This window comes from Plectropomus leopardus, chromosome 12 (assembly GCF_026936395.1).
Source record: "Plectropomus leopardus strain MGB_pleo_1.0 chromosome 12, ASM2693639v1, whole genome shotgun sequence".
In the NCBI taxonomy this organism is placed as follows: Eukaryota; Metazoa; Chordata; class Actinopteri; order Perciformes; family Serranidae; genus Plectropomus; species Plectropomus leopardus.
The window spans coordinates 17,479,186-17,506,308 of NC_142187.1; the positions used below are offsets into that span (position 1 = coordinate 17,479,186).

The 27,123-nt window shown below is 39.0% G+C and overlaps 1 protein-coding gene across 6 annotated transcripts; it reads right to left on the reverse strand.

Moving 5' to 3' along the window:
- Positions 1-3,609: 3,609 nt before the first annotated feature.
- LOC121951196 (phosphatidylinositol 4-phosphate 5-kinase type-1 gamma-like) lies at positions 3,610-26,146 on the reverse strand. Of its 6 annotated transcripts, none has more exons than XR_015778135.1 (18): positions 25,718-26,146; positions 21,605-21,633; positions 21,347-21,430; positions 20,207-20,337; positions 19,979-20,096; positions 17,264-17,416; positions 15,587-15,886; positions 15,079-15,290; positions 14,916-14,999; positions 13,059-13,107; positions 11,862-11,946; positions 11,566-11,736; positions 8,780-8,936; positions 8,593-8,661; positions 7,967-8,513; positions 7,615-7,649; positions 5,220-5,303; positions 3,610-5,080 (listed from the first exon to the last, which is right to left on the reverse strand). XR_015778135.1 is itself a non-coding variant. In XM_088085325.1 (18 exons), exons 1-18 carry the CDS (start codon positions 25,809-25,811, stop codon positions 5,078-5,080), a joined length of 2,445 nt encoding a protein of 814 aa, XP_087941451.1. In that variant the 5' UTR covers positions 25,812-26,146; the 3' UTR covers positions 3,610-5,077. The 6 variants fall into 6 exon arrangements, 4 of the variants coding, with proteins under 4 accessions (XP_087941451.1, XP_042353369.1, XP_087941453.1 ...); XR_015778134.1 differs by having other exon boundaries at positions 5,220-5,306; XM_088085325.1 differs by lacking the exon at positions 7,615-7,649 and adding an exon at positions 7,095-7,169.
- Positions 26,147-27,123: the final 977 nt, after the last annotated feature.

Genomic DNA, 27,123 nt, shown 5'->3' on the forward strand with positions numbered 1-27,123 from the left:
TGATAAACAGCCTTTCTAACCTGAATCCTGGTTGAGATACACGTGTGGACCTGCGTGTGGGAGATGGAGTTTATCCATCACAGATCAGAGGTCGACTGCTGGTTCACACTGAGTTACCGAGTTTTCTCCGAGAGAAGCTGGAGATGATTGATGAAAAGCTACCATCATAATACACTCGCTGCAAAGTGCAAAGTGATGCTCCTAAAAACCTGAGTGGGCTGTAAGGAGTGAGGCAAGGCATTCTGGGTAGGTGAGGCGTCACCTCCCACACAGATTCAAAAAACGTACCCCCTGCTTTGATCTCTCTCTGTTCTTTCTTTCTCTCCCTCTCTCGCCTGCTTCTCTTCCCTGTCTCTTCTTTTCTCTCTCTCTCTCACACACTCACACACACACACACACACACACACACACACACACACACACACACACACACACACACACACACACACACACACACACACACACACACACACAGAGCACACTCGCCCTGTTTGTTGTGGCTTTCGCCCCTCTCTCCTTTGAACGAACAAAGGCATTTGTTTATGTGTCCTGCAGATGAAAGCTCAGCTTTGCGACGGCTCATTTCACCCCAGGTACAGATGCCGCCGCTCCATGATTTTTCATGGTCAAGAAATCTTTTTAAAAAGACAACTTTAAAACTGTCTTTGTGGTCATTTGTATTTTTTGCTTTCTTAATTTGTGTTAAGCTATTTTGTCTGTTTTTTCTGACAATCATGAGTCATGTGTCTGATGTCTACCCCAGCAAGACAGAAACATAAAAAAGACAATAGTCCTCCATCCATCTGACATGTATGACTTCGGACTGTGGGAGGAAACCAAAGCAACCTCATGTGGACGCGCATCACACTTTTCTGCAAATCACAGATATGTTATATTTGTATGTCTTAGACATAGCATATTTTTTAAAAAAAGTTAAGTATTGTAGTTCAGATAACAAGGAAATTAGATGAGTTTCTCTCCGGGGGCGGAGAGAATGGTGGATGATGCAGCAGACTGAGAATGGATATTTTTAACAATACATTTTTTTAAAACTAGTTGTTTTGACAAAACTGGATATTTTTTAGCGATAGTTTGGGAAATATCCAATCATGTTTGTTGCTAATTTTTTTTTTTTTTAAAAAAAAAGGTAAGTTAGGACATTTGTCAATCATGTTGTTGCAACAAAACCAATATTTGAGCATATCAGTTTGTTGTGACGAAACCAGGTTTTTGTTGTTTTTTTTAACAAAATATCAGGTCATAACTAGTTGCTTTTTAGCAACAATACTGGGTTGTTGTTTTTAACAATACATCAGGATTTTTTTTAGTTGGTTTGATGCAACAAAACTGTTTTCTAACAACAGGACATTTCTAAACAAAACTAGGCGTTTCTTAATGACATGTTGGGACATTTCCCAACCATGTTTGGTGTGACAAAACTGGGTATTTTTTAACATGTTGGGCATTTCCAGTCAGTTTGTTGCAATAAAACCTGGTAGTTTTTAATATCACTGGGACCTTCAATAGAAGGTCCAAAACTTTTCAAAATATGCAACAAGACATTTGTATCGACAAAACCGGCCAAAGCCAAAACATTATCTTTTTCTAACCATAACCTGGTGTTTTTTGTGCCCAAACCTGACCAAGCGTTAATGACTATGTTGTCACAAGATAAAATTCAAAATTGAAACTTAAGTTTCAACATATCTGCTGCAAGTGAAATAGCTGCTACATTTATCACATGAAAAACACAAATGTAACATATCCAAGGTTTGCAGAAATGACAATGCCAACATTTATTCTGGGTTGTTTTTAGACAACAATGGAAGTCTTTGGCACAAAAGAAGAATAAGCTACTATATATCAATCTTAAGGTACATAGATCTTTCCATGCGATTTGTTGTTACAGCAATGTCCTTTATCAATTTCTCTACCTCAATTAATCTGTTGCACCACTGGACTGGTGAGGGAACCCCCCCTCTCTGCCCTGAATGTCAGGGAAAAGAAAGAGGCAGGAGAAAGATGGAGCAAAAGGATTAGATGCAGCTGTGTGAGTTTCAGAAATGGAAGGGGAAAAAAAGCAGGAAAAACCACAGAGAGGGACAAATTCATTCCAGGACAATTGGTCAGGTGGCTGCGGATCCTCGTCCATCACACATTCCATCATGGCCCGACATGGCTGACTTGTCATCCTGAGTGACACTCACAACTCTGACACATAACTCAGATCTATGCACACAGTCATGCAGCTATGCATGTGTACCAGGGGCAGAGCCAGACATTGTGCACATTCAGGTCTCAGCCCAAAGGGGGGTCCAGGGGCAAAAGCCATGCCAGGAATATTTTTTGTCCCTGTTAACAGTAGCTATATGTACTATCTTTTAAGCCATTTGAGATTATAAAATGCGTAAAAACCTGTACATGTTCTAGAAAAACATGATAGTTACAGAGAAAAAGAATCATCCTTTAGAGGTAACATCCTAGTTTGTTTATCAGTCTTCTTCAAATGTCTTCATCATTTTGAAACCAATATACAACAAATGTTGAGGATGACTAATTTTCACTCCTACGACCCAAAAAGAAGCAAAGAATGTTACTATTTCTATGTTAGATAACATAGGTATTAGGTAGGAATTAGATGTAAACAGCTTTACTAATGTAAATATATCTATTTTAGTTCTGCTACGCTGGAGTAGAGTTCACATAATGAACATTTATCTGACGAATCAGAGATTTGATAATGATGCAATGCAAATGTCTTCAATACTCTTAATTACATTAGATTTCTTTACGGAATATCAGAGTGCAAAAAAACGACATACGCATATATTATTTTTTGTGGACGACATAAAGTTGAAGATGTTTTAAAAACCATGATCATTCAAGACTTTTGAGAATTAAGGCCTCAATCCCCACAAGTCACTTTCCTCTCTGTTTCTGACAGAAGAGGTGAACACACAGAGGAATACTCTACAAACACACACACACAGACACACACACACAAACACATACATTATGTTGTCTCTGATATGCTTGTAATTTTTGTCTTAATTTTCCTTGTTTTTTTCCTTTTCTCTCTGTGTGAGTGTCTATAGCCTATACGGTGAGTCTGTATTACTGTAGATAGCCAGTGAAGATCCCAATGGGCTGTTTCAGCTGAAGCCTATTGATCCTTGTCTGTTTTATTCCAGTGTATTTTTAGCAGCACAGGCTGTACAGATAAATAAAATGCCAGCCTCACTACAGTAATCAAGATTTCATAGCATTATGTTTGGGTGTGTTAAAATGTCAGTGTTATGTAGGGGGTCGAGGTATGAATGGTATGAATGGCATTTATATTTAAATATGAGCTTCTCTTTTATCGTCTGTCATGAAAAAATGAAAAGAATTATAGCCTATATATAATGGCTTATGTCTTTGTGCAATTTATTTTTACAGTGCAACTAAGACTCATGGATGTTCAGGTAACACAAAACGCTATTTAGGATTCCACACAAGAAGTGGCTGCTTCAAGAACTATACTATTTGTTCTGAGACATGGTGTTGCCATCTAGTGGGCTAATTATGCAAATACCATTTTACAAATATACAATTATGTTGTCATCGACATTTTTTTTTTTTTACACAATATAATCTTTATTTTCTTTTACACAGTGATCAGCTACAAACACTGTTGCCTACAAACAGGCAGTTTAACTTCAGCAGACTCTAATAACACAGTAATATGTTACAGCAGTGCTTATCGGCACAGTCAGGAAGTCTAGTAGTATGGAAGAAGGGATGTACTGTCTGTGGAAACAGTAGTTTTATTTTTTTCTTACTAAACTGTATAGAAATCTGAGGTTATTTCAGTTTAGCTCTTTATGGTTAGTCTGGTGTCATTAAAGACATTTTTTCTCACACAGCCAACATGCTTATAGCTGGTCCAGACTCTCATGGCCTATAACAACAAATGTAAGTTACACCTTTTGACAGTTTGACAAATAAGCAGGACAGAAAGATCTTACACTTACATGTCTCCCAGTCACACATCAATATGCATGCAAACACATGCATACACAGAGACCTGAGGGCACACACAAACTTACATGCATGTGCTTCAGCACACACACATATCTACAATTCACAAAATATGTTTTGTTTTTTCCTTTTTTTCTCATGGACCATATTTCTGAAAAAGTGTAAATGCATGGTTGCCATCTTGCTTTAACTCTTCTTCAAAAAATTTGGTATTTAATCACAATAAAATACTCTGTATGTTTATATTTTTGAGTCTTTTTTTTAACTGATTCCATGTGACGAAAATATCAAAAACAGTTATGAAAATGAGTTTGTCAATAAGGCATTTTGAACACAACCATTCATCATCAGATTCTTTAGTGGACCATCACACGCTGCTGGTAATACATAACACTGTGCATACACGCAGCACACAAAACATTTCCTGTGTTTGAGTGTTTTTAAACGATAACTGATGACAAAAAAACAAAACGTACGATTTCAAAAAACCTCAGCCACATGTACACTGATAAAGTGCTAGAAATAAAATGATACATAGCTTTGACATGCCCCTAGTGAAAAATAAATAAACTCTGTAGTTGTTACTCAAAAAGAGAAATCAATAACACGCATGTCCATATTGCATAGCCAGAGCTGGCACAGCATAGTGTGACTCATCAACACTAAAACCCTCCACAGCGCACAGCAGTGCTGCAACAGTATCACCTAATTCACTCAGTGCCGCTCAGCTGATTGTACCATTTATTTCTCTGCTTGATGTCAGTCAGATTGTCCAGGAACTGATGCTTTATGATTTTTTTTTTTTTTTGCATAATATTTTGATAGTTTTATGTTTGTTTTAATATATGTGAGTATCTGCGCGACTGTATTGTTGTACACTTGAATGCTTCTAAGTTCATTCCTTCAGTCTCTGTTGGCAAAGCAAGCTCCCACATGCAGCTTAAGCGACCAGAATTAATTCTCATAGTGTCCTGGTGGCTTTGTTATTAAAACCTACCAGCTCTTGTACATGGAGACAGCCTCTGGCTCCACCCCTCACCGCTGTCTCCACTGTGAGTTACTGAGAAAGAAGAGACAGAAATAAATTGGTTGAGAAATATAGGATAAGTAGGAGAAATGCTAACAGAGCAAGAAACTGTATGTTTACTCATGTCTGTTCTGTGAATTTCTAGTAAATAATGAATGAACTGTGAACTTACTGTCTCACTCTCCCCTTCTGAGTCCCTTCTGGACTCTGAGCCGTAGTGCAGAGGAGAGTACACCCAGCCCCGATCCTCCTGAGTCTGCTGTTATCAAGTACAGCCAGCAGAGGGTGGCAGGTGAAGAGAGGAGAGAAAAGGAGACGTATGAGAGGGGAGTTGGGGAAAGACACATTTATAAAGACATCACCCAGATACTAAATGGTTTAAAGCTGCCAGCTGCAATTTTGCATGTTGAAGGAGCCCAGATGAATACATAAGCTGCACATAGTGTGCTTACAGTCAGTCTCTGATTGCTCATTACTGTTAAGAGGACATAATGGCTGAGGAAAACCTGCGGATCTCAGTTAGACAGGATGATATAACCTGAATTTTTTGGCTAAGATTAGTGCAATTTCTCTTTATAGACCCAAAAATTCAATTTTCTCAATCAGCTTCTTCCTACCAAATTTAAATCTGTTTTGGTTATCTCACATCATAAATTCTTGATTTATATTTTTCATTTGCCATCAGCAAACTACTGTTTGTAAGTCAACTGTCTGAGCTTCACATGCATCTACAAGGGACCTACATCAATAACCACAACACCATCGACGAAGACAAATGGCTATAAAGTAAGTCGGCTGTCTTAATCGTCTTTGCTCATTAAAATATGTACAACAGCTTGAAACAAATGCTGAGCGTAATGGTGTGAACCACCACAGTCAATGGCATTAAGCTGTTGCTTGCATTTTGTTTTGTGTATACAGAGATGGAGATAGGCATGTTCACAAGCACAAATCAGCTGAATGGAAATGGAAATTGCAGCTTCAGCATTGTTACAGCACCTTTCGCAATGCCAAGACTACATAAAACAGGGATTAGATCCACCCCTCCCCAAGTCTGCATGTCAAAATATTCCTTTCACAAGACTGAAACTAAAATTGGTTATCTCACAATTGTGTGCGAATGCGAGTGAATGATGGTCTCTTTTATAGTAGCCTCGGCCACCACTGTGTAAATGGGTGAATTCTTAAGTGGTCGAAAGACTAGAAAGCCTTTATACAGGTTCACATCCAATAAAGTACAATAAAAAATGCTGCTCACTTCACTGGTTTCTGGCTTGAATGAAACATTCCAGTGCAATTTTCCATGTCAAAAGCCTTTTTTTTCCAACTTCCATGTACAGTGAATTGCAGCATGATTAGAGTTTCCAACATTCAAATCAAATCTGATGTCAGCATGGGGTTGTTTCTTATGTTGCCCATCTGATAAAGTACACTCACACAGTCCTGATGACGTAGATACATTTTTGAGAATGAAACTCTTAATACATTTTTCGTTAAGCATTTTTTTTCTCCAAGCTTTAACGTGTTTGCTGCTTATTTAGTAATAATTATTTCATTTTTAATAAAAAATATTTTAAAACCATGTTTTTAGGGGTTATAAACTGTAAAAAAAAAAGTGCAGCTATAAAAAAAAAAAACAGGTGATTTCCAAGGTCACAAGGGAGATTTCACTTTAGCCAATCACTGACTACATTAATCAGCTTGTCAGCTCCTCTGTGCTATCTGAGTGCTAACGGGCAGAGACTTGAGGGATCACTAAAAGCAAAAAGCCAGTACAAGTCAACAACAGCTAAGAAGCTCCTTAAACATTTAAATTACTGTTTCATAAAGATGCATGCTCCATATAAATGCACACGATGGCCCTTCAGAAGCAGCAGTTATAAATGTGCAATGTCTTTTTTTTGCAGACTTTCACACTAAATAAGTCATGATGTGAAATGCACTGCAGCTTTACTTTAAAATACTTCTGAAGATCCATAAGCAGCTGTGTGCTTGTGACAGTGATGGTGCGAGGAGCAAATGACTAACTACTTTGGTGGTGACTTACATTGTAACTTGAGCTAGAGTTTAGCTTACGACGACCAAGAACTGGAGAGTACACCCAATATCTGCCATCTGCATACTGATGAGTGGATGGACACACACACACACACACACACACAGATGAACACACAAATGAATACAAATTGTGCGGAGGGAAATTAAGGAAATTAAATGATGAAGGAGAAGGAGGTGAAAGAACAGAAAGTAAAGTAGAAAATGGAGAATGAATGCTGTAATGTAAAAATAAATTAAAAAAACTCTCAAAGACAGAATTATGGAGAGCTACACTTGACACTGACTGGAGGCATGAATGCAGATCGACAGATATAAAGACATCATGCTGTGCGGTAAAGACAACCCCAATGTTTTGCTCGTACATTCAAAAGCATGACTGGTGGCAGACTCGTGCTTTGGACAAAAAGCATTTTAGACAGCGAGAGCAACCCAATTGCACGTGCACACTGCAACCCACACACACACACACACACACAGACACACACACACACACACACACTCCCCCTCACCATCATAACTCTATCACGCTGTCCTGACTGGGCCACTGCAAGAGACCCAGCAGAGCAAAGAAAAACAGAAGAGGGAAATTTATCTTTACTCTCCGGAAGAGGAATGTCAAAAAACTAAAGCAAGCCTTCTCCCGCATATTTACTGGTTTTAAAGAATGTGTACGGATATTTTATATCCAGTAAAAATCATTTTCCAATGTTACACAAAAAGCCTTGTCTTACTTGGTCTGTTTTCTAGGCTCATGGCAGTTCGGGCTCGTTTTGTTTCTTTTAACTACTTTGAAACTGGCTCATTATTTTTTAATTTTTAACATTCTCAGCCAAAATAAAAACATGAATAATGGGGACTTACAAAGTAGATGTCAGACACCTGCACCTCCCCATCCAGTGAGTTGTGGCTGCTGGACACGGACAGCTGATTGTACGACGCATGTAGCGTCTGCCGAGGCACCTGGGGGCTTGGAGGGTGGGAGGAGGGAGGGGTCGAAGGGAGATGGTGAGACGAGCTCTGGGTGGAGGAGTGAGAAGATGAAGGGCAGATGGGAGTAAATGCTGAGGCGGGCGGGAGGGTGGAGGTGTTTGGAGGCCGAGTGAGAAGTGTGGTTTGCGCGACTGAAGGAGAGATCGGAGAAGAGAGAGTGGAAGACTGAGCAGTGGGAGAGGTGAGTGGTTTGGTGGATGGACGGATGGATGAAGTAAGTGTGGAGGATGACTGGGCAGCTGATTGAACAGCTGAGGAGGAAGACACAAAGGAAGGAGGAAGGGTGGAGGAGGAATGTGCTGAGGATGGACTGATTTTGGTGGGTGAAGCGAGGGCGTGGGGCTGACGATCAGGTGAAAGATGACTGGGAGAGGTCATTTCTGTCATCTGTGTGAGCTCCGTGCTCTTTGGGATTTTACTGCATGAAAACAAAGAACACTGTTAAAATACTGTTACACAGGAAGCTGTGGACATTATTCTAATATCACAGTGTGTACCTGAGCTCCACCTCCACTGTAATGGTGTCCTGCTTTTCCCCATGAACCTCAACTACCTCTCTCTGCGCCCTGAAAGCACAATGCAGGATGTGACATCAGTATGGGAGGACAGCGCGCACATTTCATTGTTTTCACAGAATATCCTCATTAGAGCTACATAATTGCATATTCATGCAATTATTCCCACCTGGCCACACTTGGGGAAAGCATTAGTCTCCTGTGGCGTGGGTGCTCGGGTGTATCGAAGGGGGTGGTGGGTAAGGAGTTGTTGGAGGAGAGCGTGGTGGCGATGGAAGCCGTGGTAGCATCTTCAAAGGATGGAGGAGTGCAGGGTGGCTCTCTCCCTGATATACATAATTAACCACGAAATATAAAAATGGTTAGTGAAAAAATGCAAGAGATGAAAACATACTACAAAAACAACAGACAATTTAATTGCCACAGAAAAATAAATAATATATAAACACGTGCTTGTACCACAGAGTCCTTCAAACCTGTTATTTAAGCAAACTGCCATCTCATTGTCACAATAACAATCAGTTTACCTCAGCCAGTTAGACACGCACGTTTAAATAAAGTTTAGAGCAAGTAATAGGACAGTGTGCAGAATTTCTTTGCCTCTGGACAATTTCCTCCTATTGCATTCACCTTTTTTTAGTAGTGTTCGAATTATCAATGGTGAATATAGTGCAATACAAAATACCAAAATGCATGGCAAATTTGAGTGTACATATGATGTACCCTACATTTTACTCCCGTATACCACAATGCAATGCAGTCATGTATTTCTCGAGGAGGAAAATTCCAGCGCAGTGTCTGAAATCTTGTTTGGTTCGGTCCCAATATGGTTCATTATTTAATACACACTACATAGAGAAGAGTGAGTGAGAGGTTTTGAACACAGCTCTGATATGACAGGCAGAAGCTGAAAAGGGGAGGAGCTAAGCGACTAGCAAATTAAAACAGCTGTACTGGTTTCAGTTTTAAAGCTAGAGTGGAGCTACCATATGAAACCAGATGAGCTACAACTAGCCAATCATGTTGTGCTATCTTGTCAGGGAGGGGCAAAATAACACTCCAAAGTCAGGCTGTATTTTAGCATAGAAAAAGTGGCATTGCCAATTTTCAAAATGATGCATTTGAATATTTCTGCATACTGGGTCCCAAAACAGTATCGGTGTAGAATAAATTAACATATTTTAATCCCTGAATTTGGAAATTGTGATACATGATTTAGTCTTATGATTTAATGCCTTGCAGTTACTTCTTCAATTAATGTTTGATTGTACTTTCTCTCACAATTCATTAAGGACATTTTTCCCCTTGTTCTGTTTTTAAAAAATGGGAATATAACCATCACAGTCTTATTTCAAAGAAATTTTCTCTGTGTTTGGAAATAACTGACTTGATCTTAAGTGTTTTACGATTATATTAAGTATATGTATGCAATTCAGGACATGGCCTTCAAAACTAGACTTGGAAATGGTTGGACTCCATATATACCAGCACTTATTTTTAAATTTTCCACATGTTAGAGCTAAGGGTTGGAGGTTGGGGATGGTGCTGGAACGGATGTAAATGTGTTGCCCAATTTGGAAAAATCGGACTGAATTTGGCTGACCTGTTGTTTTATTGTCTCGTAATTTTAACCACTCAATACATCTGGTACTGTACACATGATCAGGACCTTTATGTTCAGATGTTGGACATTTAAAAGGTTTGTTTTCGTTGCTTGACTTTTACTTCATATGGTCATATTCTGTTCATTTCTTATGGGTGTTGATTTGAGCAGTAAATAATGCATGCTCTGAAATGAACTGTATGCTTTTCTAAAGAATTTATTCATCAATATCCAGTCTTGGTTTGTTAAAGTTTCACTTTTTCCTTTGATTGAGTTGCTGTTGCTGCTTTTCTGCTGCTGCCTGCTGCACTTCTTTTTCTCCACAGGGATCAATGAAAGCTTACTTCATTTCATTTAAAGAGAAAATAGAGCTCTTGGCTGCAGACAATTGCAGCTAATCGTGTGCCAAGTTCAGAAAGACAAAATGTAACAAGGGAAAACCAGCACTCACCAGTTCATCTCTATTTTCTGCTGCGCTATACTCTGCTATGTTTTTTCTGCTGAACTGATATTCTCTCCAGCAGCACTAATGACTGATAAAAAAACATGTTTTAAGGATTTTAATATGTTGCATAGGCTTTTCCTCATTAGCGCTAATGAGAGCAGCTAGAAGGTGATTGCCTAATGGCCAAAAATCTTATACTAGAAGGTTCAGGTGTGTTAAAGCCCAGCTAAAGCAACAATAAATATGTGTTCTGAGTTTGTCACAGAAAAATGTGTTATTGACCACCCAGCCTAATGTGAATTTAAAAAACCTATAAAAAAAAAAAATTAGGTTTAAAAATAGTGAAATTAATAAATAAATTAATAAATACATTCTTTGCGCTGAGATGCTGGGTATGTCCGATGAAAGCACTGAGCCAAAGGTATCAAAAGTACATACATGATAACTATTTTGATAGAGTTTATATGATTGGGGCATTTTACAGTTTTGTTTATTCGTGTACTTAATAACACTGAAAGAGCTGAGAGGGCTTGTGGACACTGGTGCTATGCACATTAGTAGTACTGTAATGTTCTTATAGCAGGGGAGGGGTTATGTTAAGGATGACTCCAGTGCATCCTGAGCCTTGATGTTAGGCCCATCCAAAATATTCTGGACAGAGAAATGGTGAAAAACTGTTTAAAGGTACAACTCCTCTATGCAGTACTGCAGTGCACATGTTTTCAACAAGTATTTTCCATCATGTCTTATGTGTTAAGAAAGAAATCACTGATTTTGCTTTACCCAGACTTTAAGCATTCACCTTTCACTTGGAGTGAAAAAGAGCAACATTTAACAAACCCTGCGTGTAACAAGTCAAGCCTGTCTATCATTGTGGGCTAATAAGAGTTTACAATAAGTGAATTACCGTTGTCCTCCAGCATGGGGAAGCTGCGAGCTCCTTGTAAGGTCTCCAGGTTGTCCAGGTTTTCCTGTCTTTCATCAGTCAGTGAGGGACGCTGCCCAGCTGAACCTGTTCCAGCACTGGACTTGGACATGAGAGCCCCTCTTCCTCTCTTAGATGGAGACGATCGCAGTGCTGTCAAAGCAGGAGAGAGTTTACATGTATTCTCATTTCAGGATGCAAACATTAATACGACAGAAAACCAGTAACTCCATCAAGCAAAACAGGAGTATAAGGTTGGTGCACATTTGTAGACTCACAGCTGCTCTTCTTGAAGACGATGGTACTACAGAATTTGTAGAATCTCTCAGCATAGAAACCAGGTCTATGAACAGACACCGTGTCCTGTGGGACAGTTTAAAAAACAGACTGAGTCAATGTATTTTTAAAAGGACAGTTCGACCCCAAATCACGAATGCAAGTTTTTGCTCTTAACTCTAGTGCTATTTATCAATTACGTTGTTTTGGTGTGAGTTTTGGAGATATCTGTCAAAGAGATGTCTTCTCTTGGATATAATGAAACTAGATGGTAATCGGTTTCTGGTGCTCAAAGCACCAAAAAAGTACTTTTGAACATCTCAACAGCAATGTCTCTCTCCACAAATCATGACCTGGTTACTCAAGATAATCCACAGATCTTGTTGTAAGCAGTTTCATGTAGGAACTATTTGCGCCCGTAAATTGATACCTGCAAATCATATCACTGCACAGAAGAAAGCTTGCATCAACTACTAGCCCACCTAGCACCTAGAGGCTAGCCAATGTCACAGTTCAAACAAGAAGAACGCCTTTAAAGTCTTCTTCTCTTGCTGTCACAATACTACTACTGCATACTACTGTAATTTTATTTATGACATCTATTTCACATCTGTCTGTCCTGTCCTTGGTTAATCTTTCTTAGTTTTCTACCTTTTTTTGAACTGCTGCGAGGGTCCAGGACAGGGGATGTCGTGTGCTGTAAAGCCTTCTGAGGAAAACTGTGATTTGTGATAAAGGGCTTTAGAAATAAAATTGATTCGACTTTACTTGACAAGCACTGGTCTCTCATCCATGAGTAGATGCTTCTACTTCCCTTTGTGCTGTGATATGTTTAGCGGGTGTAGAGAGTAAAAAAGAAAATAGTTCCTACATAAAAATGCTCATAACGAGGTGTGCAGATTATCTTGAATTGCTGGGTCATGATTTCTGCAAAGAGACATTGCTGTTGAGTATGTTTTGGGTTTTTTTTGGCGCTTTGAGCAACACAGGACGAGTGCCATCTAGTTCTAAAATATGTCGTTTTGATTTTGGGGTGAACTGACCCTTTAATGATGTTGTACTTTTCCTACATAATAGCAATGAAGGTGCTTAACCTATAAAAGACCAGCATAGTGACAAAATAGTGGTAAAAATAAAAAGTTTTGCTTGGAAACAGACTGGTAACATGACATTTTAAGTGTTACGTGAAAGCTACTCACCCCATCATGGATGAGAGACTTCCAAGAGTGCTCCAGTTTCTTGATCATCCTGTTAGACAAGACAATTGAATTATTTAGTTAAACTCATTCTGTGACTTACTGTGGTTACCTGGCAACTCTGAGGAGGCTTCAGTCTCACTTACAATGTTGATGTGCATTTCAAAATCTGTTTTAAAAAGACTAGATGTTATGCTACAAGTACCAAACACATTTCTTATGTCCACACTTATCCTGTCAATAGCTGTTATGCGTCTCTTCTATTAGTATTTCATTAACAACAGTATGACAACTCTGGGATTGCTTTTTCCCAGTGATCTCTTTCCATCTTTTAATATTCCCTGCAGACACATAATGTCTGGATTACTGTCAGCCTGAACCTAATCATTTCCTGACTTTGAAGCCAAAAAGAAATCCTTGTCATTTAATGTGTCCTGAAGTGTACGATCAAAGAGGGGCTGAAATGACAAGAGCAACCTCAGACTGAGAAGGCAGTAGAGGTTTAGGGGGATATGTAGAGCACTTTGAACACAAATACATCATTATGTGATTAATTATGACACTCTGAATTCATCACCATTAAAATATGATTAAACAAGTGCAAGCAGTTTGTGTGTGTTTTTAAATGTCTCATAATACCTCATACAACTAAGGAAGGCGTTGGAACTTGTGCCCCTACTCAGCCCTTACTTTTTTCTTTGGTTTTACTTCAGAATATAACATGTTGGAATTGTATGGAAGACATCTGACATTTTGGGAAATTCTGAAAGATTGTTTATGCTGGAAGAACAGCGGTATTTTTCAGTTTTGTGCTGTAAATCAAGTGTATTCCCTTCCAAATTTGGCTTAATGGCACATCATTTAAAATGCATTGATGAGGCTGAACCAACTGATTGCAGTTGATATGCTTTTGGCTAATGTGAAATAAATACTAAATATATGTATTATTAAAGGTGCTGTATATAGCATTCAGAACATTAATATAGCAGCAAACATATATTTGCTATGTAAAGATATATAGGATGGAGTTTTGAGCAGACAATAAAGTCATGCTACCTCAGTGTGTTACAATCAGAGCTTCTCTGTTTTCTGTTGTTGTTAATAGGCTGCACATGTTTTGTAGATGATAGATAAATAGGAAGTATGTCCAGCTGGTCTGGTAAAACGTCTTCCTCTGTCCTGTCTGATCAAAATCCTATTTAAGCTGCAATTAAGTGTGAGATACATCCACTGATGTGTTCACTTTTGTTACTCAATATATGGAAATTTTAACCAATTTCACCACAGGGACAAATAAAGTATCTATCTATCAGTTATCACTGTTGCTGTTCTTAGCACTGTTCGACCTATTAGCACAGTTAGCTGCCAGCTGCTGGCTCAGCCATCTCCATGATTAGAGTTGTGTGCCGAATCCGAGCTCAGACTCTGAATCCTCGATATGCTCTGAATGTCCTATACAGCTTCTTTAAAGTTAAAGGTGCACTATGCTGGACTGTCAATCAGTTTGTAAAATCGCTCGCTTGATGTTTTGCCTTCCTTTGTTTTGTTTTGCACTTTTTGGTGCTGTGTCTCTTGGATGCCTGCTGCTTACAGTCTGGCACCTGGTCACTACCTTTTTACAAAACTCTAATTTCACCTGTGCGCTGTAACCATAAATGTCCCAATGACAGAAAACAAGAATAAACTAAGAGTATACAGTCAGAGGGCAGAGTCTCTGCAGGAAAATAATACACCACCATTCACTTCTAGTGGGTAATAAGTAATGACTGAGAGGAATTACTTTTTTTTTTCTTTTTTTAGGAAAATCCTGTATTGTATGCCTTTAATGTATTCATTTGCTGATATTTATTTGTTGCTTACCTGTAGGACTGCAGGATGTCAATGATCCCAATGAACAGCAGGAGGCGCTCTCCTTTACCTCCTACAGCTGGAATACCACCCATACTGGAGACAGACAGAAGAGCATTACCATCATTTGTAAATGAGATGTGATAACGGCAAACATTATCAAACGGTGACTTACGTGTCATCATGGTCCAGCGTGTCCCTGCATGTGGAGCCTCCCTGTATGGACTCCATTGCAGTGGAATATAAAGCTCTCTGAGCTGCGCGCTTCTTTTCATCCCCACCTCCTCCTGCAGGTGAGCCCTGAGACTGATGTTCCCGCTCTGCTTGGCTCTTGTTGTGGACACCCAGCAGCAAACTGTAGTCCATAATCTTAAAACTTTCCAGAACCTGACATGAAACGCATACATGATATTTTAAAAATGATATATTATAATATTTTCTAAGCTTGTGGGGAAATTTACATTTTTTATGCATGGTTTTGACTCTACAGCCTGCGGCATGGCAAAAATTAACACATGCATTAAAAATACATAAGCCACTTTCTCTCCTTTCTCTTCCTCTATTCTTCAACTACTGAGCAAACACTTAAATAGTTAATGTGCTGCTTTATAAAAAATAAAATAAAATGCCCACTACTTTTACACCATCATGTTCATCCAACTCCCCCGTCTTATCTTTCTCACCAGACAGTCTCTCTGCAGAGTTTTGACCAGAGCGCTGTACGTATCCTGGTCCAGAGTGAGGCCTTCAGGAACGTCACTGAGGAAGTCCAGGTCTTTAAACGTGGGTTTGGACTTCTCTCTTTCCTTCTTAGATGCTCGCCGCTTGTATGTGGAGCCCTTCAGATCAAACTTGAGGTGCATGCGTACAGAGCGTGGTAAAATATTGTTCATCACAACAACTCTGATGTTCTTGCCCCCGCACTGGACGCAGTAGAGGCCAAAAAATTTTGGCAGCAAAGTCCGGGGATTCTGGTTCAAGTTCTGAAGAAAAAGGGTTTATGCAGCAGACACAGGGAAAAAGACAGGGAAAGTTAAAGAAATATGGAACATTTTTTTTGGTATTAAGGTGTTTAGTTTTATGTGTTTTGGTCGCAGTAGCATGCACCTGCTAGTCAGCGTGACTCATCCACAGGCGTCTCTCCTGGTTGCATGCTTAGCCTGTTAAGGAGTACTTAGCCTGGGTCTCAGTCAGGTACAAGATCTCAGTTCATATCTATTACAAAGTCACCTAGTGGCGTCACTGCTGATCGGGACCAACACCAGGCAGGATAAAGAGGATTAAGATGACTAGAAGTTTCAGGTACTGCGTTGTTCTTAAGCGTGCGCTCACATAAACAAACGCCCACACACCCAAATCTCTGAGTAGTTATACTATTACAATGCTTGTGGCAAGGTCTCAATTTTCCAGTTCCTCTTAAGAGCAGAAAGATAATTTAATAGGTTTCAGTATGCCTAGTGTTCAGTAAACAAACATGTCTATGCTACACACTGAATTGCACACAGGATCAGTGTGCAATATATCATAATAACATACAACATATTAAAAATGTAAAATGTACCAACAATTTGAAAACTGTTGTTGAATAAGCCCGGTCTCATCCCCCTTGTCAAATACTGATGTTTGTTCAGTGGTAATCGGCATCGGACACCAACACAAAGAGGCATCCCTTTGCATCGGTCAAGACACAACAAGCTGCGGCATTTTTGGACGCTCAACTACTGGAGTGTAAGAGAAAGAAAATCCACATAGGTGGATATGTCAAACAAAATCTGGACTTTCACCTGGGAGACCACTGTTCATGTTACACACAAAAGCAAAAGTCATTTGAGTTATTTTAATGGCAATGTAGTGCGATAGTATATGTTGCATGCTATGTTAGTGACATATGTCACGTGACGTTACATTATATTAGTAACACAAGTACCAATTTTAAGCAAAATCATGTTGCTTTTTTGTAAACCTCACCTTTGGTTGACTGAACCTTAAAAAGGAAACCTAAAACTTTTCTTTTACCTAAAAAACCCTTTTCAAACTTTTTTTGTAGGATACATTTTTTTTTAAACTTTTTACAACCTTTTTTTTTACCTAAAAGAGTTTTTTTTACACACAATACGTTCTAACTATATTTTGAAAAATACTGCCTGTATCTAAAGAGCAGAAATTTCCTGTGAAAACAAAAATTTATTTTGAAAAGAAGAGAAAGCATAAACTGACACACCGTCCCTGACTGTCTAAAACTGACACAGGAGGGGTGCCTAGCTCGTCATATTTTGACATGTAGGGCCACTGACCAAGCATTGGTATTTGCAGAGTTGATTGAATTGTTTCTCATGAAGGACGACTTCAGTTTGACTTACCATATAGTATCCAGGAAGCAGTTTCTGTAGAAACTCTGCCTCTTTGTGCTGAACAGTTTTGATGATGAACTCATCATCACGGGTTACGTAGAATATGGATCCACTCGCTCCTGGATTTGTTAACTCGATTAGAGGCTCGTTACACAGGGAATACTAGACAGAGCACAGACACAAAGGAACATACAAAGAAATTTAAATTTAAAACTCAAGTCTGACAACCTGACCCAGAGTCTTCATTTTTACCTTTACTCTGCCTGTTTTTAAGTTACAGTTACAGGGCTGTATAGCACTGTTAACGTTGGATCCAACAAAGCTTTCAAACAGCCAACAAAAAGACTAATACATTTTCCCACTCAGCAAAGAGGGAACTTTGTTTTAAAGAACATGTTTTTACACACTACTGAGTGCAAAAAGGCGTTACGGGTGTGGGTGAGAAGAAATACACATCCAGAGTGTGAACTGTACATTATCACATTTACGCCTTAATGCAGCATTAGTATGTGCAGTGAAATTACTCCCGCCTACTGCCTGATTTATGGTGCTTTATTGTATTACAGGTTGTGCTTAGCATTGTTCTGTCTTTTATATTCTTGTTAGGTTCTTAGTTTTGACTTCTTAATGCATATTTTTGTTGGTGAGTTTGTGTTTTTGTTGTTGAGTTTTATGTATTTTAAAGGCCCATCAAGGCTATAAATGCATGGGTGTGTGACATCAGTTTAAACTGCATATGTGTCTTGACACCAATAAACATTAAATAAATAAACTGTGGAAATTTGCCTTCCATGTACTTCTTGCTGGTTCTGGAAAATTTATATTTAACTGAGGAATACTTTAATAAACTACAAATACATAAGTAGGAGTTCAATATGTAACAATGATGTGAAGTCATTAAGACTTTGTAAATAATTCAGTCTAATGAAGTCAGTTTATAATCTGGAGACTTAAGATGGAAAGTGAGAGGAAGTGCACATTGCTACTACTTAATTTGTCCAACAAAGTAATCAAATTTCCTGCTGCTTAGTCAACACAATGCAATTACATCGTTGCCCCACCCCTCCTCCCCCAACACAAACACATGCAGACACAAACTACTCTCTGTCTGTCAGCTGCCACTACTCAGAGTTTAAAAAAGAAAGCTTTAGTCTGCTAATCTCCCTCTGGCACAGGTAGAATGTGAGCTTAAACGTGCTGCTGAGAACACAACATGTGTGTGTTTGTGAACCCTCACATGCAAAATATGTGAGGGCATGTGCAACTTTTCTGTACACCATACACAGTATTCTTTTCATGTGTGTGGTTTTTAAATATTCATCCTCAGAGGTAGAAGTCTGATGAGGCAGGGGGCATGTTTTCTTTGTTGAATTCACTTACCATCAACCGAATGCTTTCAGAGGGAACTTTACACAAATCTATATTAAGTCAGCTATAACACTTTTTATTATGGCTTAGTTACATTTAATAATTAATTAAACGGTTTTTCACTCCAGTATACATAAAAAATTACTATTACTAGGGATGCATGATATTGTGTTTTTGCCACTATCTGATATGCCAATATTTCCTAACTTGCCAGTGCCAATACTGATAAATGCACATATGTTATTACACCTAGTTGCAGCAAACATTAAGTTTCTTCTGCAGTGGAATTATAGTATTATGCCTACTCTTATCCTGATGGCCCACTAGTGGCAGATGCAGGCATACTTTTCAATTGTGCACACTCACTATGCAAAACAATAAAACTGCTTTAACCTAGGTTACATGTAAAACATGACATTTTTATTTTAATGTAACAAATTTTTATCAAAACTATAAATTTCATCCCACTTTAGCAGGCTTGGATGCTGCTCCTTCTGGAACAATCCTGACAACAGCCAAAACCAGGGAAAATGACCTATTTCAACTACTAGAAGTCACATAATTAAACACACATCACATCGGCAGAAATATTCACTTCAGACCAATGCCGGTTTTTCATTCTGAAGCCTTTATCCGCTTATAATGATGACATGCCACTATCATAGTGTATCCCTACTATTAATATATGAAATGCATGATAAAAAATATTAAAATATGATCACCAATTTCTTTTTGTGGTTATAGACAGTGGGAAAGTAATACAAATTACTGTTGCCCACCTACACTGCCTCATTATTGCTCCAGCCCAAACATATATGTATATAGGAGCTATGAATTAGTAGAGAAAGGAGTGAAATTTTTAAGTTTAATAAGATTTTTGGTTATTGGAAGAGATGTTTCACAAGGATATGGGTAGTGACACTCATAACTTATATGAGCATCTCATGTTCACCTGTCTGCTTTTTAGCAGGAGAGGGGGTGAGGGAGTCACCATTTTAACGTTTGTGCATGTTACAATTAGTTGATTCCTTGCCATTAATACATTAATTAAAGATTTTTTTGGGTCTTAGTGAATGCTTTTGTTGGTGCGGCAGACAAGTAAACCACTTCCGGTCTGAGCCTCTTTCTGTCACAGCCTTTTTTGTTTCCTGCAGTCACTACAATATAACTAATGTCATGAGCCGGCGGGTCGATCAGTTCAATAATATGACCATAAGTTCGGTGATCTGCAGCAAATAATTATGTGTAAATGTTCACTTACTGATGATGCTCTAACAGGAAACATTTCACGTGCACAGCAAGACATTCCAGTATTATCACTGCAATGTTAGTCATCAGTGAAATTAAATATCTCACCAGGTAGTCATCTGGTCGAATCCCAAACAGCTCTCGGAAGTAGCGAAAGGCCACAGGGGCATAGGTTTTAAACCGAAAGTCTGGGAAGTGGTGGGCTGGAGTGAGGTTACTGCCTTCACTGTATGGAGCAAGATGAGAACAGGAAGTATGTAAAAGAGGATGAAAAATTATATGAGATGTTTTCCACACACGTGCACATAAACACACCTATCTTCATACAAAACATACCTGGGGAAGAAGATGCTTTCCACCACGTAGAAGTCCTGCATGAGCACATCTCTCTCAGGCTTGGAGCTGAGGTTGCCAACAGTGTATCCAATACCCAGCTGGATGGCCCCTTGCAGGGCAGAGGAGGTAGTCTGGAGGCGGGGAACAAAGAAAAGAACAACATAGTAATGAGTGGGTGGTAATGTGACTGATGAAATCGTGACAGCAAGCAAACCAACAAAAAATATTTAAGAGGGAACCTTTGGCATTTCTCAAGCTGGACCCTACTTTACCCTGGTTTTACATCAAAGAGACTAAGAGAGATAATTTTTCAAATTGGTCAAGTATTGCCCGCTTCATTGAAACAGGCTGAAATGTAATCATTACAAGCAATTGTGCACCATTAATTTATGTCTATTAAAAGTGATTGTTTTTTTTTTTTTCGCTGACAGGCTTAGATTGTTATTCTAAGTGTCTGACAACATTACGGAAAAGTACTTACAAAGAAATTAAACTATTTTCTTTACCGTTCACTGATCAGGTCTGTTTGTTAGTGTTTGTAACCAAGTCTTGCTCAAGGAGAAGTTTCAATCTGAAATTTGCTGACTTTTCCACATGTCAAAATCTGCTCAGCTATTGCAAATCTTTGAAACTTTCTGTACTCCAACACAACAAACTCCTCGCGACAATCCTCTCATCAACACCCACTAACACACCCACTGTTGATTTTGCTGCAATAAGTCACCACTCGCAAGATGATTGGAATGAGACTTCTCTTTGAGCGGTCACAATTGGTCACAATAACAAATAAGCCAGTGGAAGGTATGGAAAAATGTTTCATTTCTCTGTAGGGTCTTTTCCATAATGTTGTTAGACTCTTATAATAACAGTCTGAGCTTGTCAGCAGTGAAAGGAAGCACTTTGCAGTGAATGGAAATTGATGGTGCACAATTGCCAGCAGGGATTACCCTGTAGCCTGTTTCGCCACAGCAGTTGCAGCGCTCTCTCTCTCAATACTGGACCATTTTCAAAAACTGTTGTCTCCATTAGTCACTTAAACACAAAAACAGGGAAAATAGGGAACAGGTTGAAAAACACGAAAGTTTCTCTTTCGGGCAAAAGATAAAGACAAAGTGAGAGACAGATGAATAGGAAGTCTACCTTCTTGTAGGTTGTCTGTCCAGAGGCATCTACCCTCCTGTGACCAATCTTTTTCTCATGGGTTACTCCGAATGGGGACGGCATCTGTCAAAAGAGGAGAAAAGGGAAATGTGATAAAGGTAGTACATGTATTGTCCCATCAGTATTCATAAGAAATCACACCATGCAGCAGACCCATATAGAAAAAAGGAGGGAAAGAGAAGACAGCAACAGAGACAGGTGAGACAGACAGGTGTAAAGTATTAAGTGGCCTCTCACCTCTGTTATCTGAGCCTTCTTGGCTGAATCTGTGGACAGAGACAAAGAAGGTGCAGGAGAAACAGGTTAAGAAATGTCTACATGCATTATTTAGCATGAATTAGCTGATTTAACAGGGAATCGCAACTTTGACTCACACCAGGTTTGGTGACACATTTAAGCAATCACAAGAATTGCAAGACACACAACACAATCAACTCTACCTTTCATCAAGGCATAAAATGTCATGTTTATTTAGCCAAGCAAGTCTATCTGAGACTCTTCCTTTTTCATAAGGAATGCCCTCCAGCATCAAGACAAACATAGAAGCTGTAGATATGTTCCCTATGATTTAAAACGTAATGTATCGTGCACGATCACTGAGATATCTGGCCATCCAAATCCAAAAATACTTAATAGGAAAAAAACACAAAACATTGCACCAGATACACCTAAACACTATCTTGGCAACCTTTCATACAGATTTAACTTCATCAAACATTGCTCCAGATAAACTGGTGGTCAACTCACCAGCGGAGGAGTTCAGTGCCTACAGGTTTCAAACTGTTTGGTAATCCCAAAAAACATGCAGAAAAATTCCTGGCTAAACCAAATTTCAAAGCAAACAAAGTGTAGTCAGTATTGTCTATTCCTGGATCACTGAGAAGGTAAAAACTCTATTGGATTGACTTCCTCCCTAATCTGAGTGTTGCCATTGGCTAAGGCCTCCAGATCACGTCGGCAGCCAATCACACATGAGGATTAGGAAGAATCTTTCCCACTGACATGAAGGACATGACTGGAGCATGTATGTTTGTTTCTGTGTATTTAAGGAAGGAAGGCAGGAAGGGGGAAATTAATAGGAAAAGAGACAGCTTAGTACTTCATAGTACTGCAAACTACTTGGTTTATACAATCATGCTAAACTTCAGTTCGTGTTGGGGTGAAGATTAAGGAAGTACAGCTGACAGAGCAGGGATAATGAATCTTTAAGCCATGTTAAAGTACAGCACAAATTGTAGCTGAGTTTGTTATCAGTAAGAGAGAACTGAACACAACAATAGTTGATAGACAATAAAATGATGTCTCAATGATGGGTTAGTACATGCACACAAAATGCATAAAAATAAATACAAATCTACACAAACAGGCAGCATATTTAATTATAAATCCTGACTGCAGTATTGTACCGTTCTCTGGTACCATGCAGGCCTACACATGCACCAGTACTCTGACTCTTTAACTCAATGGCAATAATTTTATTTCTTCTTAAACCACGTTTAGGAAAAATGACAATAAATCTACCTTGTACCTTGTATAAGAAGACTGCGAGTGTACAGTTACACTAAAGGCTCTGTGAGGCTGCTCGCACAGCAATGCTTCCAGCTACATGCTAACAGCTGCATGTAAAATTCACAGCAATTGTGTTTATGTTCATCATCTTAATATAACCATAAACTGTATGATAAAGATGGATGACATGACAGCTTCCCAAAAGTGAGGACAAAATCTCTCTCGCCCCCCTGTGGCGGGCTGCAGTACAGGTCATTAACCCCAGTCCCGTCATATTAGTGTAAGGGACCTGGGCCAAAATAAAAAGTCAAAGTGCACGTCAAATACAATTTTCCCAAAGATGATTTCTGTCATTTTAGGTAGTTCTGATCTGAATGTTCAAGAGTTTATTTTTCTGATAAGTTTGTTTTTAGTTATTTGAGCAATAAAAATAGTGTTTGACATCATAACTGTCTGCAGTATGTGCCAACCTGTGTGCTCTTGATCAACGGCAGTGCGCATGATTAGTCTGCAAGTGTATGGGCGGGACTTAATACTGTGGACATCACTACTGCACAGACTGGTTCCAAATCACATCACCAGCAAAAGATGGCAGTGGCTGTATCTGGGATATTTTGGCTTCCTTTTTGTACATAGAGATGCATTGTCCATTTCTTACAGTACATGTTATGCTAACATTTACTAATCAGTGCTAAAGACAACGTGCATCTGATGCTGATGGCAGTGTTATTAGTTTTACAGATTATTTTGTCATAAACCAAAAACATTGGAAAATTTTGACTTTATGATGGTGCTAGATGAAATCTTGATGAATTATTAAATGTATTACAATTCATTGTGAAGGGGACATTAATATCTGCGCCAAATGTCCTTGCAATTCATCCAATGGTTGTTGAAAGGTTTAAATGTCCAGTGTGTAGGATTTAGTGGCATGAAGTGATGAGGTTGCTGATTGCAATCAACAGAAACTTCTCTTGTGTGCCAAACATGTAAAAGAACTATGGCAGCTGGCACAGAGAGATCTAGAGCCAGTATTTGGTTTGTTTATACTGAGATATAGTAGAAACAACACGGCAAACTCAATGAAAGAGGACCCGCTCCAAATGTAGATATAAATGGCTCATTCTAAGATAATGAAAACTCAATTATTCTTATTTTCAGGTGATTTTAAACTAATGAGAAATAGTTATGAATATCATATTCCGTTTCTAATGATATATACACCAAAATCCAACACACTGGACCTTTAAAACCACAAATCTGAGCCTCATTGTGGCGCTGAAGGAAAAGTTGGGATAAACAGCATCATTAAAATTCATCCTCTGGGCTACAGAAATGTCTGTGTCAAATTCCATTAGTTTTTGCACATGGATTGACTTAATAAAGTAGGTAGACAAATGGGACTGGTCAAATTATGCACAAAACCGTCACGGTAACAGAATACGGCATGCAACTACAGGAAGAAGAAAATAACTGGATTCCCATTATTTCATTGATTGCCTTGTCTCCTGGGCCCTATCATGCAGTAACAGGACACACACGGCTGGCCACACCTGCAACCTGCAGATTAACGCCGCATCAAAGCCTGTCAGGCAGAACAATGAGAAGGAGCATCCTGGGGCAGGCGCATACACAGAGCGTCTCTGTGGGATTAGGGTCAGGCCAGAATAATGTGCCACTGAGCTGCAAGCAACAAACAGGACAAACACATTGCAGCGTTTCTGATTACTACGTGAGAAACAGACGATCTGTAGGACGGCTTGTTTTGAATGTGCTGATGTTGAAACACATTTACTATAAACTCGTTTATGCATTCTTGTAATGAAACGTTTTGTGTCGATGTTAACTGAAATATGCCTTAAGGCCTGTGTGTGTCATAGTAAAGAGGATTAGATCTCTCCCTTATCAGCTGAGAAAGTAGCGGCCTGTTGCTGTAACATTAATGTGACACTAAACGCAGAGGAGAATTTTATGCTCTGAGGCTCTCTGCATGCAAGTATAATCTGCTGGATTTAATAATAACCATGTGTGCACAAACATCCAACGTAACTGCATGAACATACACATGTTGGCCCTGTTCAGCTGATGATCACATCTGCTTTACTTTATAAACATTCACACATAAATATCATAAACCTGTCATGCATGTTGTGTTTGCAGCCATTATATCCACAGTGATGCTTAAAATTGATACCCACAAGGGATTAGTGTGTGATTTATGTTATAATGCCATATCAGATTATGTAAAGCACTCTTCAGATTTAGCAGAGGAAGTGAGGGATAGTAAGAATTATGAAGACAGATATAGAGAAACAAAATGACAACATAATGTGCAGATGTCATAAAAAAAAAAAATGCATAGCTCCTGCTGTTGCTGTATATATGACAACTGTATGTGTCTAACATTTACCCCCCAGCAGCGGGTCTTTATCAGCTCCAGTGGTAGTGTGTACACATCCCTAATGTGCACCTTGTGTTTGTGCCAACCTGCAGTGAGACACTGACACTGTGGGCTGTTTAGAGCAGCAGCTACTTGAATCTTGACACGGTTATCTAACCAAGCAATTTATTATTCATTCTCACAGCTTAGGTTCCTCTCACCACCAATTTCTGTCTCAACTTTTTAGTGGCAAAAACATCATTTGTTGCCTCCCTGTAGTCTAGTCTTTTAAGTCAGAGCTACATTCAGATATGATTAAATGGTAGGATGCTGCCCACTTATGTCCAACTTCTATCAGCAGTGCACCTGCTGTCACCAGCAGCTGGGTTTTAATAGGACCGCCAAAATATTTTTTACCCGACAATAAATGACTCTATCGCTAAAATAAAAGGCATACGAACCGGTGTCCCCCAGGTCAAGCTGCAGACAGGGGCCGGCGGCCGTTTCCTCACTCGTCCTCCCGTCATCCCCGGTTTCCGCAGTCCTCCCGTCCATCTCCCGGACGGTTCCTGACGACGACGCGCAGCCGTGTCCTTCCTCAGTGAGCACCAGATGAGGCGGTGTGCGCTCCAAAACACTGCAGAAATCCTGTCATTCCACCTTCTTCGACATTCACTGCTGCAAACACACACAATTACATGTCTATAGTGTATATTTATCGCTGTGTATGGAGGAAAACAGCAGCGGCACGTTAAGAGCCAGCGGTGCTGATCATCTCTGCCGCGACTGTGCGTCATCATGCTCACGCTGATGCGCGTGCCGCTACAGCATCATCTTACTAAAGTGACACAAGTGACCGTTTAACCGATCACCGTAGAATAACGTTATTTATGACACATCTGGGAGAGAAGACTTTGACATATTAGCTGTGTATTTAATAAGGCTCTGCAAATTATGGGGGCGACCGCGAGCTTCGTGTGGAGTCCCATTTCCGCCTTTAAAAGAAATAAATGACGAAAATAAGATGCATTTCTACTACTACTACTACAAAGGAATGAGATGAGACAAAATTATACATTTCTTCGTTAAATTCATAGTGCATCTATCATGTCTAATTATATCTTCTTTTATTCCACTGTGTAGCAGTAAGATGAACGTAAAGTAATTTACATTCAGTGTAGGGAGGCTATTTTGAAGCCACAGTTTTGCAAGATACCAATTACTATTACAATGGAAGATGTTAAACTATAACAAAGCTACCCTGAGGAGAGATCTAGTTTAGTCATCCAAAGCTGCTTAAAAACAGTCCAAATGGTCAAATTAACAATGTGCAAGTGATGCAAAATTATACCAAAAAATTCACTCTGAGTTTATTGCTATAAAAGCTTAGACCTACGCATACCCGTGGTACTTATATATGAGCAACTCAAAAATAAAGTGCCACTACTAATGGGAAAGTGCAAGGAATGTCAGGTGTAGTATAATGTTCAGCCAGACGCCTGTCTTCTAAAATAGCATGATAAAACCTTTTTGAACATTTGTCAAAAAATAAATAAATAAATAAAATTACAACTAATTGTAGTCAAAAGGGGGTTCACTTAAAATAAGCAAACAATGGAAAAATAAACACACAAAATAAAATAATTACTTTCATGGTTCAAAACTGTAGTTTCATTTTTTACACAAAACAGCACAAAAAAGTAATTTATCTAACCTATTTCTATTTCTATGCAAATATGATGGTAGTTAAACGACCAGTAAGCTACTGCAAAAATGCAGGTATACCACTAGTTGTGTAGTTTACTACTCTCAGTTTTGCAACCTACATCTACATGTTGCTTTACACTGGCTCTAGAGAGGGTTTTTT

Coding starts and splice junctions, on each gene's coding strand:
- LOC121951196 (XM_042497435.2), bottom strand. CDS start 25,811: ATGGACGGGAGGACTGCGGAAACCGGGGATGACGGGAGGACGAGTGAG. Junction 21,634..25,717: donor GCTTGACCTGGGGGACACCG/GTTCGTATGCCT, acceptor CTCTGTCCACAG/ATTCAGCCAAGAAGGCTCAG. Junction 11,947..13,058: donor AGTCTCTCATCCATGATGGG/GTGAGTAGCTTT, acceptor ACTGTCCCACAG/GACACGGTGTCTGTTCATAG.